The sequence below is a fragment of the Dipodomys merriami genome, unplaced genomic scaffold (genome assembly GCF_024711535.1).
Source record: "Dipodomys merriami isolate MVZ:Mamm:240054 unplaced genomic scaffold, mDipMer1.0.p SCAF_78, whole genome shotgun sequence".
NCBI lineage: Eukaryota > Metazoa > Chordata > Mammalia > Rodentia > Heteromyidae > Dipodomys > Dipodomys merriami.
In genome coordinates, this window is record NW_027206379.1 from 5291166 (window position 1) to 5304996 (window position 13831).

Genomic DNA, 13831 nt, shown 5'->3' on the forward strand with positions numbered 1-13831 from the left:
CAGCTCAGCCTAGCCCAGCCCAGCCCAGTCCAGCCCAACCTAGCCTAGCCCAGCCCAGCCCAGCCCAGCCCAGCCCAACCTAGCCTAGCCCAGCCCAACCCAGCCCAGCCCAGCCCAACCCAGCCCAGCCCAGCCCAACCTAGCCTAGCCCAGCCCAGCCCAGCCCAGCCCAACCTAGCCTAGCCCAGCCCAACCCAGCCCAGCCCAGCCCAACCCAGCTCAGTTCAGTCCAGCCCAGCCCAGCTCAGCCCAGCTCAGCCCAGCCCAGCTTAGCTCAGCCCAACCCAGCCCAGCCCAGCCCAGTCCGAACTAGCCCAGCCCAGTCCAACCTAGCCTAGCCCAGCCCAGCTCAGCCCAGCCCAGCCCAGCCCAGCCCAGCTCAGCTCAGCCCAGCCCAGCCCAGCCCAGCCCAGCCCAAACTAGCCCAGTCCAGCTCAGCCCAGCCCAGCTCAGCTCAGCCCAGTCCAGCTCAGCCCAGTCCAGCTCAGCCCAGCTCAGCCCAGCCCAGCCCAGCCCAGCCCAGCCCAGCCCAGCCCAGCCCAGTTCAGCTCAGCTCAGCACAGCCCAGTCTAGCTCAGCCCAGCCCAGCCCAGCCCAGCGCAGCTCAGCCCAGCCCAGCCCAGCCCAGCGCAGCTCAGCCCAGCCCAGCTCAGCCCAGCCCAGCCCAGCCCAGCCCAGCTCAGCCCAGCTCAGTACAGCTCAGCCCAGTCTAGTTCAGCCCAGCTCAGTACAGCTCAGTCTAGCCCAGCCCAGCCCAGCCCTGCTCAGCCCAGTCCAGCTCAGCCCAGCCCAACCCAGCCCAGCTCAGCCCAGCTCAGCTCAGCCCAGTCCAGCCCAACCTAGGCCAGCCTAGCCCAGTCCAGCTCAGCCCAGTCCAGCTCAGCCCAGTCCAGCTCAGCCCAGCTCAGCCCAGCCCAGCCCAGCCCAGCTCAGTACAGCTCAGCCCAGCTCAGCCCAGCCCAGCCCAGCCCAGCCCAGCCCAGCCCAGTACAGCCCAGTCCAGCTCAGTCCAGCCCAGCCCAGCTCAGCTCAGCCCAGCCCAGCCCAGCCCAGCCCAGCCCAGCCCAGCCCAGCTCAGCTCAGTCCAGCCCAGCTCAGCTCAGCCCAGTACAGCCCAACCTAGGCCAGGCCAGCCTAGTCCAGCTCAGCCCAGCCCAGCCTACTCCAGCTCAGCTCAGCTCAGCCCAGCCCAACCCAGCCCAGCCCAGCCCAACCCAGCTCAGCCCAGCCCAGCCCAACCTAGGCCAGCCCAGCCCAACCCAGCTCAGCTCAGCTCAGCTGAGCCCAGCCCAGCCCAACCTAGGCCAGCCCAGCCTAGTCCAGCCCAGTCCAGCCCTGCCTAGCTCAGCAGCTCAGCCCACCTAGTATCCCTAGCACAGGTCTGTTCAGCCCAGCCCATGACCTTGGACCCAGGACCAGGGTGCAGAGATGAGTGGGGTCACTTGGCAGGGTGCTGGTGCTGCCCACCCGGGGCCCCCTGGGCAGGCGCGCACCTCTGGCCGTGCTGGGCCATCTCGATGGCCCTCCGCGCAGGCACCGGGGAGCCCCCGTCGGTCACGCTGAGCACCTCCATGGACTTGCGCTCGGGTCTCCTCTTGCCATGTCGGTTCAGCATTGGGGAGTCGACGCGCTTCCGGGGGGGGTCTGTGTGCAGACAGGGGTCAGGCGAGGCAGCCGGCCGGGCCCGGCTGGAAGGGGGGCCGGCACGCCTCGTACCTATCTCGTTCCTGGGGGGGAGGTCCTCATCCTCGTGGCTCGGGTACCTTTCTTTCCGGTCCAGGAGGAGGAAGTAGATCATCTTTTCCTGGTTCTCCCTGCAGCGGGCAAGAGATGCGAGGGGAGCTGGCCCAGGTGTCCACGCCCGGCAGCGCGCCCCCACGTGGCTCTTCTCTGGCCCGGAGGCTGCTGGCCGAGCCCACCCTGCCCACTGCCCCACATACTCCTCCGACAGCAGGTCCTGGAGAAGCTTGTTACGGTCTCGGAAGCAGCCCAGAGAGTGCATGCTGTCCAGCACGTCCGGGTCGATGTCCTCCAGGCTGGGCAGCGAGCGGATCTGCACCTTGCGGGGGATGGGCTGCTCCGGCTCGGGCTCGTTCTTGCCCCCTCTGCGGACGACATGGAACCGGTGGTCACTCACCAGCAGCCCAGGCCACGGCTCCTCCACCCAACCCTGAGGCGGCCAGGAGGGTGGGAGGCCCGTCCTGGCCTGGGCCCAAGTCCTGCTGCTGTCCCTGCACCCGGCCCCTGCAGGCGGCGGAGAGCGAGGCTGGGCAGCCCCGCACTGGCCGGCATCCTCCCCCCTTCCTAGCAGGCCACAGCGGAGGGCAAAGCAGGCGTTAGTGGGCACAGGAGCTACTTACATATACCATATGTGTTTCTGAATGTGTTCTAGCTACAAGGAAAGAGAAACAGGGAGTTAGTACGAGGGGGAGCCCACGTTAGGAGGTGGAAGTGAGACAGGAGGGGAGGGCTGTGCTCCCAGAAGCCCCAGACCAGCACCCTACCCACCTCCCAGACACAGGGAAGGCAGCCAGCAAGGACCGGGGTGGGGAGGGCTCCAGACAGGGGCCGGGCCAGGGAGCAGAGGGAGCAGAGGCAGGAGACAGGCAGGGCCCCTTCAGGCCTGTGCTGCCCCGGCAGGGCCCTCCTGGAGCAGAGCAGAGCAGGAAAGCAGCCCAGAAGGAGCAAAGCCAGGAAGGCCAGGAAGCTGAAAGGGCAGGGTGTGGGCAGGAGGCTAGGGGCAGCCTGGCTTCAGCTTTCTCCACCCAGACTGCAGGACAGCACGCAGGGCAGGGCACAGGCCTCCTGAACCCTGACTGACTGAGGGACAGCACGCAGGGCAGGGCACAGGCCTCCTGAACCCTGACTGACTGAGGGACAGCGCCTGGGCAGGACACAGGCCTCCTGAACCCTGACTGAGGGACAGCGCCTGGGCAGGACACAGGCCTCCTGAACCCTGACTGACTTTGGGACAGCGCCTGGGCAGGACACAGGCCTCCTGAACCCTGACTGACTGAGGGACAGCGCCTGGGCAGGACACAGGCCTCCTGAACCCTGACTGACTGAGGGACAGCGCCTGGGCAGGACACAGGCCTCCTGAACCCTGACTGACTGAGGGACAGCACCTGGGCAGGACACAGGCCTCCTGGACCCTGACTGACTGAGGGACAGCGCCTGGGCAGGACACAGGCCTCCTGAACCCTGACTGACTGAGGGACAACACCTGGGCAGGGCACAGGCCTCCTGAACCCTGACTGACTGAGGGACAGCACGCAGGGCAGGGCACAGGCCTCCTGAACCCTGACTGACTGAGGGACAGCGCCTGGGCAGGACACAGGCCTCCTGAACCCTGACTGACTGAGGGACAGCGCCTGGGCAGGACACAGGCCTCCTGAACCCTGACTGAGGGACAGCGCCTGGGCAGGACACAGGCCTCCTGAACCCTGACTGACTGAGGGACAGCGCCTGGGCAGGACACAGGCCTCCTGAACCCTGACTGACTGAGGGACAGCGCCTGGGCAGGACACAGGCCTCCTGAACCCTGACTGACTGAGGGACAGCGCCTGGGCAGGACACAGGCCTCCTGAACCCTGACTGACTGAGGGACAGCACCTGGGCAGGACACAGGCCTCCTGGACCCTGACTGACTGAGGGACAGCGCCTGGGCAGGACGCAGGCCTCCTGGATCTTCACTGACTGAGGGACAGCGCCTGGGCAGGACACAGGCCTCCTGAACCCTGACTGACTGAGGGACAGCACCTGGGCAGGACACAGGCCTCCTGGACCCTGACTGACTGAGGGACAGCGCCTGGGCAGGACGCAGGCCTCCTGGATCTTCACTGACTGAGGGACAGCGCCTGGGCAGGACACAGGCCTCCTAGACCCTGACTGACTGAGGGACAGCGCCTGGGCAGGACACAGGCCTCCTGAACCCTGACTGAGGGACAGCGCCTGGGCAGGACGCAGGTCTGTCCTGGACCCTGACTGACTGAGGAACAGCGCCTGGGCAGGGCACAGACCTCCTGGACCTTCACTGACTGACTGAGGGACAGCACCTGGGCAGGACGCAGGTCTGTCCTGGACCCTCACTGACTGACTGAGGGACAGCGCCTGGGCAGGGCACAGGCCTCCTGGACCCTGACTGACTGAGGGACAGCGCCTGGGCAGGACGCAGGTCTGTCCTGGACCCTGACTGACTGAGGGACAGCGCCTAGGCAGGACACAGGCCTCCTGAACCTTCACTGACTGACTGAGGGACAGCGCCTGGGCAGGACACAGGCCTCCTGGATCTTCACTGACTGAGGGACAGCACCTGGGCAGGACACAGGCCTCCTGAACCTTCACTGACTGAGGGACAGCGCCTGGGCAGGACACAGGCCTCCTGGACCTTCACTGACTGAGGGACAGCGCCTGGCCAGGACACAGGCCTCCTGGACCTTCACTGACTGAGGGACAGCGCCTGGGCAGGACACAGGCCTCCTGGACCTTCACTGACTGAGGGACAGCGCCTGGGCAGGACACAGGCCTCCTGGACCCTCACTGACTGAGGGACAGCGCCTGGGCAGGACGCAGGCCTCCTGGACCTTCACTGACTGACTGAGGGACAGCGCCTGGGCAGGACGCAGGTCTGTCCTGGACCCTCACTGACTGACTGAGGGACAGCGCCTGGGCAGGACACAGGCCTCCTGGACCCTGACTGACTGAGGGACAGCGCCTGGGCAGGACGCAGGCCTCCTGGACCTTCACTGACTGACTGAGGGACAGCGCCTGGGCAGGACGCAGGTCTGTCCTGGACCCTCACTGACTGACTGAGGGACAGCGCCTGGGCAGGACACAGGCCTCCTGGACCCTGACTGACTGAGGGACAGCGCCTGGGCAGGGCACAGGCCTCCTGGACCCTCACTGACTGACTGAGGGACAGCGCCTGGGCAGGACACAGGCCTCCTGAACCTTCACTGACTGAGGGACAGCGCCTGGGCAGGACACAGGCCTCCTGAACCTTCACTGACTGAGGGACAGCGCCTGGGCAGGACGCAGGTCTGTCCTGGACCCTGACTGACTGAGGGACAGCCCCTGGGCAGGACGCAGGTCTGTCCTGGACCCTCACTGACTGACTGAGGGACAGCGCCTGGGCAGGACGCAGGCCTCCTGGACCCTCACTGACTGACTGAGGGACAGCGCCTGGGCAGGACACAGGCCTCCTGAACCTTCACTGACTGAGGGACAGCGCCTGGGCAGGACGCAGGTCTGTCCTGGGAGGGCTAGCCCAGAGAGCAGCTCGCTGCCCTCCACAGCCACACGCTGTCCCCCCACACCACCCAGCGGGGCTTGGGCCCTGTCTCACTCTGCTCACAGCACCTTCAGAGGACAGGATGTCAGGACGTGGGACAAGCCACTCACAGGCAAAAGCCGGTCACCCCCCAGACCCACGCCCCTTAAAACACGGGGCCCTGCACACCTGCACATAAGCCTAAAAACTGGGACAGAGCCCCGCCCACATGTGCAGTAACACCCGTTCGTGAACAGATCCCTGCACACACACCTGCACACCCCACATCCTACACACACACTTGGACCCCCACCCCAGTGCACACCCCTCACACAACCCCAGCCATACACACCTGGACACATTCCCCACATCCACCTGGACAGCCCTCACAAACCTAGCCCCCAGTACATACCTGGATGCACACACACCTGCCCATACACACCTGGACAGCCCTCACACGCACTTGAACCCTCACCTGAACACCCCCCACACACTTGGGCACATGCCCAGTGCAGGCTCAGATGCTGGGTACACACCTGTGCTCACGGGCCCCTCACCTCACCTGGGCCTGTCCTCAAGCCCAGAGCCCACCCCCACCCCTAGGCACACACACACTCTGGCCCACATGCGCACACAGACATCCTACAAGTCTCACCCACTGCAGCCCATGTCCACACATCTGAGAACTGGGGCCCTGGCACCCCAGCACCCTCAGGCACCCCTACCCTGACTCACCCGGCACCCGTGCCCCGGCCTGTTGTCATGCACGAGGGATAAGTGTATAAGACAGGTACTGAGACCCTGACACACACTCACCCTGTGCACACACCTGTGTGCACACACACTGGTTCAGGCGTGCGCACACTGATCCTGGCACCAGGGACTCACACCCTCGGCCCACACTCCTGCCGCTGTGCCCACGCTCCTGGCAGCACGCTGGAGGCTCGGGGACAGGGGCGTGCGGCGTGAGGCCCGGGGACAGGGGCACGCACCGTGAGGCGCCGCGTGGCGTCCACCTCGATCATGCCGCGCAGCAGGCTCTGGCAGTCGGGCGGGATGAAGTGGGGCATATGGAACACGCCGCGCTTGACCTTCTCCAGCAGCTGCCGCAGGTTGTCATCATCGAAAGGCAGCGCCCCCTGTGGGCGGGGGCGGTCACCGAGGGCGGGAGAGCGGGGAGGGGCGGCGGGGAGGGAGGAGGCAGGGGAGGGCAGGGGAGGGCAGGGGAGGGCAGGGGAGGGCAGGGGAGGGCAGGGGAGGGCAGGGGAGGGAGGAGGCAGGGGAGGGCAGGGGAGGGCAGGGGAGGGCAGGGCCTCACCACCAGCAAGGCAAACAGGATAACTCCACAGCTCCACACGTCCGCCTTGCGGCCATCGTACTTTTCTCCCTGTGGACAAAGGCAGCACCAAAGACTGGTGAGCGGGGGTCTTCGGGGAGGCAGGCAGAGGCCTGGGGCTGGGGATGGGGCTGTCGTGAGTGGGGGTCTTCGGGGAGGCAGGCAGAGGCCTGGGGCTGGGGATGGGGCTGTCGTGAGTGGGGGTCTTCGGGGAGGCAGGCAGAGGCCTGGGGCTGGGGACGGGGCTGTGGTGAGTGGGGGTCTTCGGGGAGGCAGGCAGAGGCCTGGGGCTGGGGCTGGGTCTGGGGGCTGTGGTGAGCGGGGGTCTTCGGGGAGGCAGGCAGAGGCCTGGGGCTGGAGCTGGGTCTGGGGGCCTTGCACGGCAGGTCGGGAGGCTCCTCCCACCGCAGGGACCCCGTGGTTACTCACCCGGATCACCTCTGGGCAGGCGTAGTGGGGTGACCTGAAGGCAAACGCACAGATCAGGGAATAGAAGCGGGAGCGGCTGCCCAGGCCCTGCTACTGCCCAGGGTTAGGTCCATGACCCACTCTGGAGGGCTGAGGCTGGGTCAGCCCGAGGAGACTCGAGATTCGGAACCAGGGACCTCCAATCTGCACCCTGCCTGCTCCTGAGCGGAGTCAGGGCAGCACCCAGACCCACAGGGGAAAGGCCCACGGGCCTCCTCCCATCGAGAGCAGACGGGCAGACGGGCAGTCGGTCCTTCTCCACGAGTGTACGCAGGCGGCCAGGGCAGGGCCAGGCCCCGTCTCCTCCACCCACAACCCAGGCTGGCTAGCGGTGAGGGCCCCTGGGCTTGCCCGGCCCGGGGCGGCCCGGCCAGGCGGGGCCCCACTCACTCACCCGCAGCTGGTCTCCAGGAGGCTGTCCCCCACCTGCAGGGAGGCCATGCCGAAGTCCGCGATGCGGATGTTGTTCTTCTCGTCCAGCAGCAGATTCTCCGGCTTCAGGTCTCTGTGGCTGTGGAAGGCCCGGCATGGCTGACCTGGGTCCCACACCCTCTGCCACACTGCAGCCCCACCACGGGGGGCCGCTCCCCTCCCCAATCCCTCCACGGGGGGCCGCTCCCCTCCCCAATCCCTCCACGGGGGGCCGCTCCCCTCCCCAATCCCTCCACGGGGGGCCGCTCCCCTCCCCAATCCCTCCACGGGGGGGGGCGCTCCCCTCCCCAATCCCTCCACGGGGGGGCCGCTCCCCTCCCTAATCCCTCCACGGGGGGGGCCGCTCCCCTCCCCAATCCCTCCACGGGGGTGGGCAGCCGGGCCCCCATCTCACAGGTGGCCAGCGGGAAGTGGCCAGCCCGTCCCTGTGGGAGAATCAGGATGTCTCCCCATGGTGGGGAGGGGAGCAGGGGGTGTGGGATTTGGGCTGAAATTGGCAGCTGGAGGGGGGAGGGAGGACCAGATCATATAGGGGTGGAGCTGAGGCCCCTGGGTACTTGGTGGCCTTCCTACTGCTCCCTGGAAGAACTGGGCTGGGTGGGGTCAGGGGAGGGCGCGCTGCCTGCCCTGGGGGAGGGGAGGGGGAGGGGCATGTTGCCAGCCCTGGGGGGGAGGGGGAGGGCAGGCTGCCTGCCCTGGGGGGGGAGGGGGAGGGCACGTTGCCAGCCCTGGGGGGGGAGGGGGAGGGCGCGCTGCCTGCCCTGGGGGAGGGGAGGGGGAGGGCACGTTGCCAGCCCTGGGGGGGGAGGGGGAGGGCACGCTGCCTGCCCTGGGGGGGGAGGGGGAGGGCACGTTGCCAGCCCTGGGGGGGAGGGGGAGGGCACGGTGCCTGCCCTGGGGGGGAGGGGGAGGGCACGCTGCCAGCCCTGGGGGGGAGGGGGAGGGCGCGCTGCCTGCCCTGGGGGGGAGGGGGAGGGCACGCTGCCAGCCCTGGGGGGGGAGGGGGGGAGGGCGCGCTGCCTGCCCTGGGGGGGGGAGGGGGGAGGGCACGCTGCCAGCCCTGGGGGGGGAGGGGGAGGGCGCGCTGCCTGCCCTGGGGGAGGGGAGGGGGGAGGGCACGCTGCCTGCCCTGGGGGGGAGGGGGAGGGCGCGCTGCCTGCCCTGGGGGGGAGGGGGAGGGCACGCTGCCTGCCCTGGGGGGGAGGGGGAGGGCGCGCTGCCTGCCCTGGGGGGGAGGGGGGGAGGGCAGGCTGCCTGCCCTGGGGGGGGAGGGGGAGGGCACGCTGCCAGCCCTGGGGGGGAGGGGGAGGGCAGGCTGCCTGCCCTGGGGGGGAGGGGGAGGGCAGGCTGCCCGCCCTGGGGGAGGGGAGGGGGAGGGGCATGTTGCCAGCCCTGGGGGGGGGAGGGGGAGGGCGCGCTGCCAGCCCTGGGGCGGGGGAGGGGGAGGGCACGCTGCCTGCCCTGGGGGAGGGGAGGGGGGAGGGCACGCTGCCTGCCCTGGGGGGGGGAGGGGGAGGGCACGCTGCCAGCCCTGGGGGGGAGGGGGAGGGCACGCTGCCAGCCCTGGGGGGGAGGGGGAGGGCACGCTGCCTGCCCTGGGGGGGGGAGGGGGAGGGCAGGCTGCCTGCCCTGGGGGAGGGGAGGGGGAGGGGCACGTTGCCAGCCCTGGGGGGGAGGGGGAGGGCAGGCTGCCCGCCCTGGGCCAGGCCAGGTGGGGAGGGCCCACTGCCCGCCCTGGGGCAGCACCCACCATATGGAGTGGCTGTGGCAGAAGTCCAGAGCGGAGATGATCTGCCGGAAGAACTTGCGGGCCTCCTTGGGGGTCAGCCTCCCCTTCTTCACCAGGTAGTCAAACAGCTCTCCCCCAGATACGTGCTCTAGCACCAGGTATCTGCGAGACAAGGGGCGTCAATGCCACCACGGCCTCCTGGCAGGCCGCGCCCTCCTGCCCACCTCCTGCCGGGGTGGGGAGCCCCAGAGCTGGCTCAGCGCGGTGCCGCCCACCCCGTGGGCCCCGGGCGCCCAGCCGCCAGCAGGCTCTGCCCTCTCGGGGAGGGTGCAGCGCACAGCCGTGGCAGGCAGGCCCACTCTGGGGCCGGGCCTGTCTCAGGCCTCCGTGCCAACGGCTCCTCCGCCAGGCAGGGAAGGCTGCCCGCGGGCTGAGGGACCCACGGCCACTCTGGCTCTGCACGGAGGGCCACGAGGTGTGGAGGAGTCAGCTTTGACAAGGGAGCACCCCCGCCTTCAGCCCCCCCCAGGCCCCTCTGAGCATGGACTGGCCCTCCTGGGCCTCGGTTGCCCCAGGCCCTTTGGCCAGGGAGGCGGCAGTGGCAGCAGCCAAGCGGGTACCTGGAGACCTCAGGCCCCTCGGGCCCGGGCGAGCCTGGCTGTGGGCGGGGCGGGGCCACCGCTGCTGAGCCGTGCTGGGGCGTGGAGGAGCGAGGGAGGACCTCACAGGACAGGACGCTCCTGGCGCCGAGCCGGACTGCCTGCATGCTGCTCACCCCCAAGCCAGCCCCTCCTGCCCAGAACCCGGCCTCGGGCCCCATGACTCCTTCCCAGGGGAGAAAGGGCCTTCTCCCCAGAGCCTGACCAGCCCTTCCTCGGGCCCGCGGCTAGCACCGGCCATTCAGTTCTGTCCTAGAACAGCTCCCAGGGCTGGGCACTTCCTCACCCCGCCTCCAGGCGGGCGCGGCAGTGGGGGCCGTGAAGCTGGGCACAGCTGTGTCTCCACCTGTCTGCCCCCCACGGAGTGGATGGGGGTAGGGCCACAGTTGAGCCCCTCAGCAGTCCCCGACTTTGCCAGCACTGGAGGGAGGCCCAAGACCACCATGCCCCTGCCCTGAGGCCTTGAGGTGACAGAGTCTCTGCTACGGAGCCCCCGACACCCCACCATCCGCGCTGAGAAGAGCCCTTCTCTCCTCTCTCCGGCCATTTGTATGCGGCGAGAGCTAGCTCCAAAACCATGCCGGCCCGCGCCTGGCCCTGGCTGCACTCACCCATAGCAAGCCAGTGAGCAGGTGGATGGCAGGCGCGACTGCGGGTGGGGCCCCAGGACCCTGAGCGCAGGGTCCCGGCCGCCCCTGTGTCTACCTCCTCACCCAGCCCCCACTCCACACAGGGCGCACGTGGATGCTATTACATGCCAGGTCCTCCCCCCCCTCGGCGGTGCGGTGGGCGGCCACCCCCAGAGGCGCAAGGACCCCAGCCAGGCAGGCCAGTGAGGGGCTCTACGCCAGGGGCTGGGCGGGAGCCCAGGCCGGGAGGGGACCAGTGACCTGCGGGGCAGCCTGGAGCTGGGGCGCAGCGGGAGCTGGGGGCCGGGCAGCCCTGGCAGCGGGGCAGGGAGCCTCAGTGGGTCCAGGGGCACCGCTGACCGGAGGCCTGTCCCTGTGGGGTCTTAGCCTGATGATGGCCCTGCGGGTCCCAGCAGCGAGGTGACCCCTGCCACCGGCCCAGGCTCCCTCGCAGCAGCTCGCCAGGGTAAAGGGCAGCAGCTGGGATCTGCTGGCCAGCCCCAGCCCCAGGCCCGGGAGAGGACCTGTATCTGCTGGCCTCCCCACCCCGCTCTTGAGGCCCAGCAATACCTACAAATATTTTTTGTTTTCATAGACGTCATGCAGCTTCAGGACGTGGGGGTGTTCGATGAGCTTCAGGATGGCGATCTCCCGCTCCACCTGCCCAGGAAGAGAGGTCAGAGCCACTGCAGCGGGGCTCCAGCCCAGGGCGGGGCTCCCTCCCTCCTGGCAGGGGGAGGGGGCGCCAGGCAGGCCCTCCCTCTCAGGCCCGGTGTGCCTCTTCACTGTCGGACACTGTATCAGGGGCCAGGCTAGAAAGGGGACGCGTCTGCCCTCTGCCAGCCTCTGGCTCTGCCCTGCGGTGGGAAGTCCAGTGGGGCGGGCACCAGGCAGGGCATCCAGGGCAGGGTGGCGAGCAGGGAGCCACGGGTAGGAGGGCTGAGGACATGGATGCAGGTGCGGCAGGCTCTGCAGGGAGCACGTGCAGTCTCCCCCACGTGGGGACGGCAGAGGCCAGCCCAGGACTCCAGGGAGGGGCGCGTGCTGGCCCAGAAGACTCCCACGGCTACCCTGTCCCTGTGGGGGCTGGCAGAGGGCAGCTGCCAGGCCTGCGCTGGACACCAGCCGGGACCCCCGTCCCTGTCCACAGCCCTCCTCCTCCCATGTGGGCCTGTGCGGGCAAGGCCACGCAGCGGGGTCCCTCCCCGCAGCTCAGACTCCGACTCTCACCTGCGCAGGTCCCCAAGTCCACACATCCCTGCCCCACCCACGTCTCAGCCCCACCTCCAGGGCCAGGCCAGCTCCGAAGACCCCACCCAGCTCCCGTCCTCCCCTTAGAACTGCCCCCCTCCCCCAGGTCCCTTTGCCTTCCCAGACCCATCTGCCCTCCTCACCGCTGGTAGGGGCAGGGCCTCTCCACCCCAGCCGGGGAAACCAAGGCCCAGGCAGCTGGCCCGGCCCGTCCTCCAGCCAGCAGGAGTGGACGGAGGGGAAGGGGCCGGGCAGCCTGGGGGCGGCCTGCCTCCGTTCAGGTGAGGGGGCACGGGAGCCCTCCCCACCCGGCCCGCCGCTCACCTTCATCAGCACCGACTCGCTGAGCTTCTCGCGGTTGACGATTTTGATGGCCACTTTCTGGCACGTGACACAGTGAATCCCCAGCTTCACAAGGCCTGTGGGGGGAGGGGCTGGTCACCTGCCAGCCAGCAGGTCCCCGTGGTACTCGGGGCTCGCGTCCTGCTCCCCCTCACCCACTGAGCCCTGGCCCACCAGGTTCCATGGCAGGGCTGCCCGGAAGCCCCGCGGCAGCCCACCGGAACGACTTCCCGGAAGGCAGCCTTGATCTCTGCAGTCCCCATCCCAGGACGGTGAGCCGGGCTCCCCGACAGTGGCCCACGGCCCCCTACACGGCACACACCCGGCTCACACTCCCACCCGCGCGGTCACGGCCACAGTGCCACTGCTCCTGTCTGCTCACACTGTGCTGACTGGGTGCTGAAGCCCAGGCGTTCCGCAGAGGGCTCTGTCTCCAGGCTGAACGGAGCGCTGCCCCCAGAGGGGTGGACTCCTCCCTGGCCAGCACTCACTGCTGAGCCAGGGCGTGTAGGAGCTGGGCTTCCCCGGGGACATGGCTGGACTGGCTTGTGTGGGAGCCCAGGCTAGGCAGTGGCCTCGTGGGGCACACTGGCTGCAGAAGGCCACCTCTGAGGCCTGGCACAGGCTCCGGGGGCCTCTTGCTGGCCGCCTTTGATCTGGCGTGAGAGCCTGTGATTCTCGCTCAGACAGGGGAGAGCCACGAGCACTGGAGGGCAGAGGGAGGTGGGTGCCAACAGCCTCTGCCACTCACACAGAGTTCACCATCTCGGAGCTGCGGCCCAACCCAACTCCTCACACCCAGGCCCCAGGACACCCACGACGGATGGGTGAGCCCCCGACAGAAGGCCTGCACCAGGTCAGGCCCCTTTCACAGAACCTCGCTAGCAAGGCTGGCCAGTGGAAGCCCCCACCGCCGCCCCCAAGCTGAAGGCTCTAATGGGAAACAGGAGCCAGGGTAACAAGTAGCCAGAGATATCCTCCCAGTGGCAAGGGCTCCTCCATCACCACTGCGCCATCACCCGCTGCTCCATCACCCACTGCTCCATCACCCACTGCTCCATCACCCGCTGCTCCTCCATCACCCGCTGCTCCATCACCACTGTGCCATCACCCGCTGCTCCTCCATCACCCGCTGCTCCTCCATCACCACTGCACCATCACCCGCTGCTCCTCCATCACCCACTGCTCCATCACCACTGCGCCATCACCCGCTGCTCCTCCATCACCACTGCGCCATCACCCGCTCCTCCGTCACCTGCTGCTCCTCCATCACCCACTGCTCCATCACCTGCCCCTCCATCACCCACTGCTCCATCAACCCTAACCCTAACCCTCCATCACCCACTCCTCCATCACCCACTGCTCCATCACCTGCTCCTCCATCACCCGCTGCTCCATCACCCGCTGCTCCATCACCCGCTGCTCCGTCACCCGCTGCTCCGTCACCCGCTCCTCCGTCACCCACTGATCCTCCATCTCCCACTGATCCTCCATCAACCGCTGCTTCATCACCCACTGCTCCATCACCCGAGGCTCCATCACCCGCTCCTCCATCACCTGCTGCTCCTCCATCATCCACTGCTCCATCACCCGCTCCTCCATCACCCACTCCTCCATCACCCACTGCTCCATCACCTGCTCCTCCATCACCCGCTGCTCCATCAACCCTAACCCTAACTCTAACCCTCCATCACCCACTCCTCCATCACCCACTGC

General features: G+C 68.6%; 1 protein-coding gene across 15 annotated transcripts in view; it reads right to left on the bottom strand.

Annotated features, from left to right (window-relative positions):
- Positions 1–13831, bottom strand: part of Brsk2 (BR serine/threonine kinase 2) — a 60419-nt gene that overhangs the window by 18811 nt on the left and 27777 nt on the right. For 13 of the 15 annotated variants that reach the window (XR_011369219.1, XR_011369216.1, XR_011369217.1 and 10 more), the window contains exons 2-12: positions 12098–12192; positions 11097–11182; positions 9256–9396; positions 7468–7584; positions 7035–7068; positions 6588–6656; positions 6262–6408; positions 2361–2392; positions 1941–2105; positions 1717–1814; positions 1494–1644 (exon numbers count right to left, since the gene is read on the bottom strand). Coding sequence is in view for 11 of the 15 variants with exons in the window: in XM_070009924.1 (XP_069866025.1) it covers positions 1494–1644; positions 1717–1814; positions 1941–2105; positions 2361–2392; positions 6262–6408; positions 6588–6656; positions 7035–7068; positions 7468–7584; positions 9256–9396; positions 11097–11182; positions 12098–12192 (1135 nt within the window). In the remaining 4 variants the exon portion in view is untranslated. Of the gene's footprint in view, positions 1–1493; positions 1645–1716; positions 1815–1940; positions 2106–2360; positions 2393–6261; positions 6409–6587; positions 6657–7034; positions 7069–7467; positions 7585–9255; positions 9397–11092; positions 11183–12097; positions 12193–13831 lie in introns of those variants that run through there. The other 2 variants (XM_070009933.1, XM_070009927.1) reach the window with 2 other exon arrangements.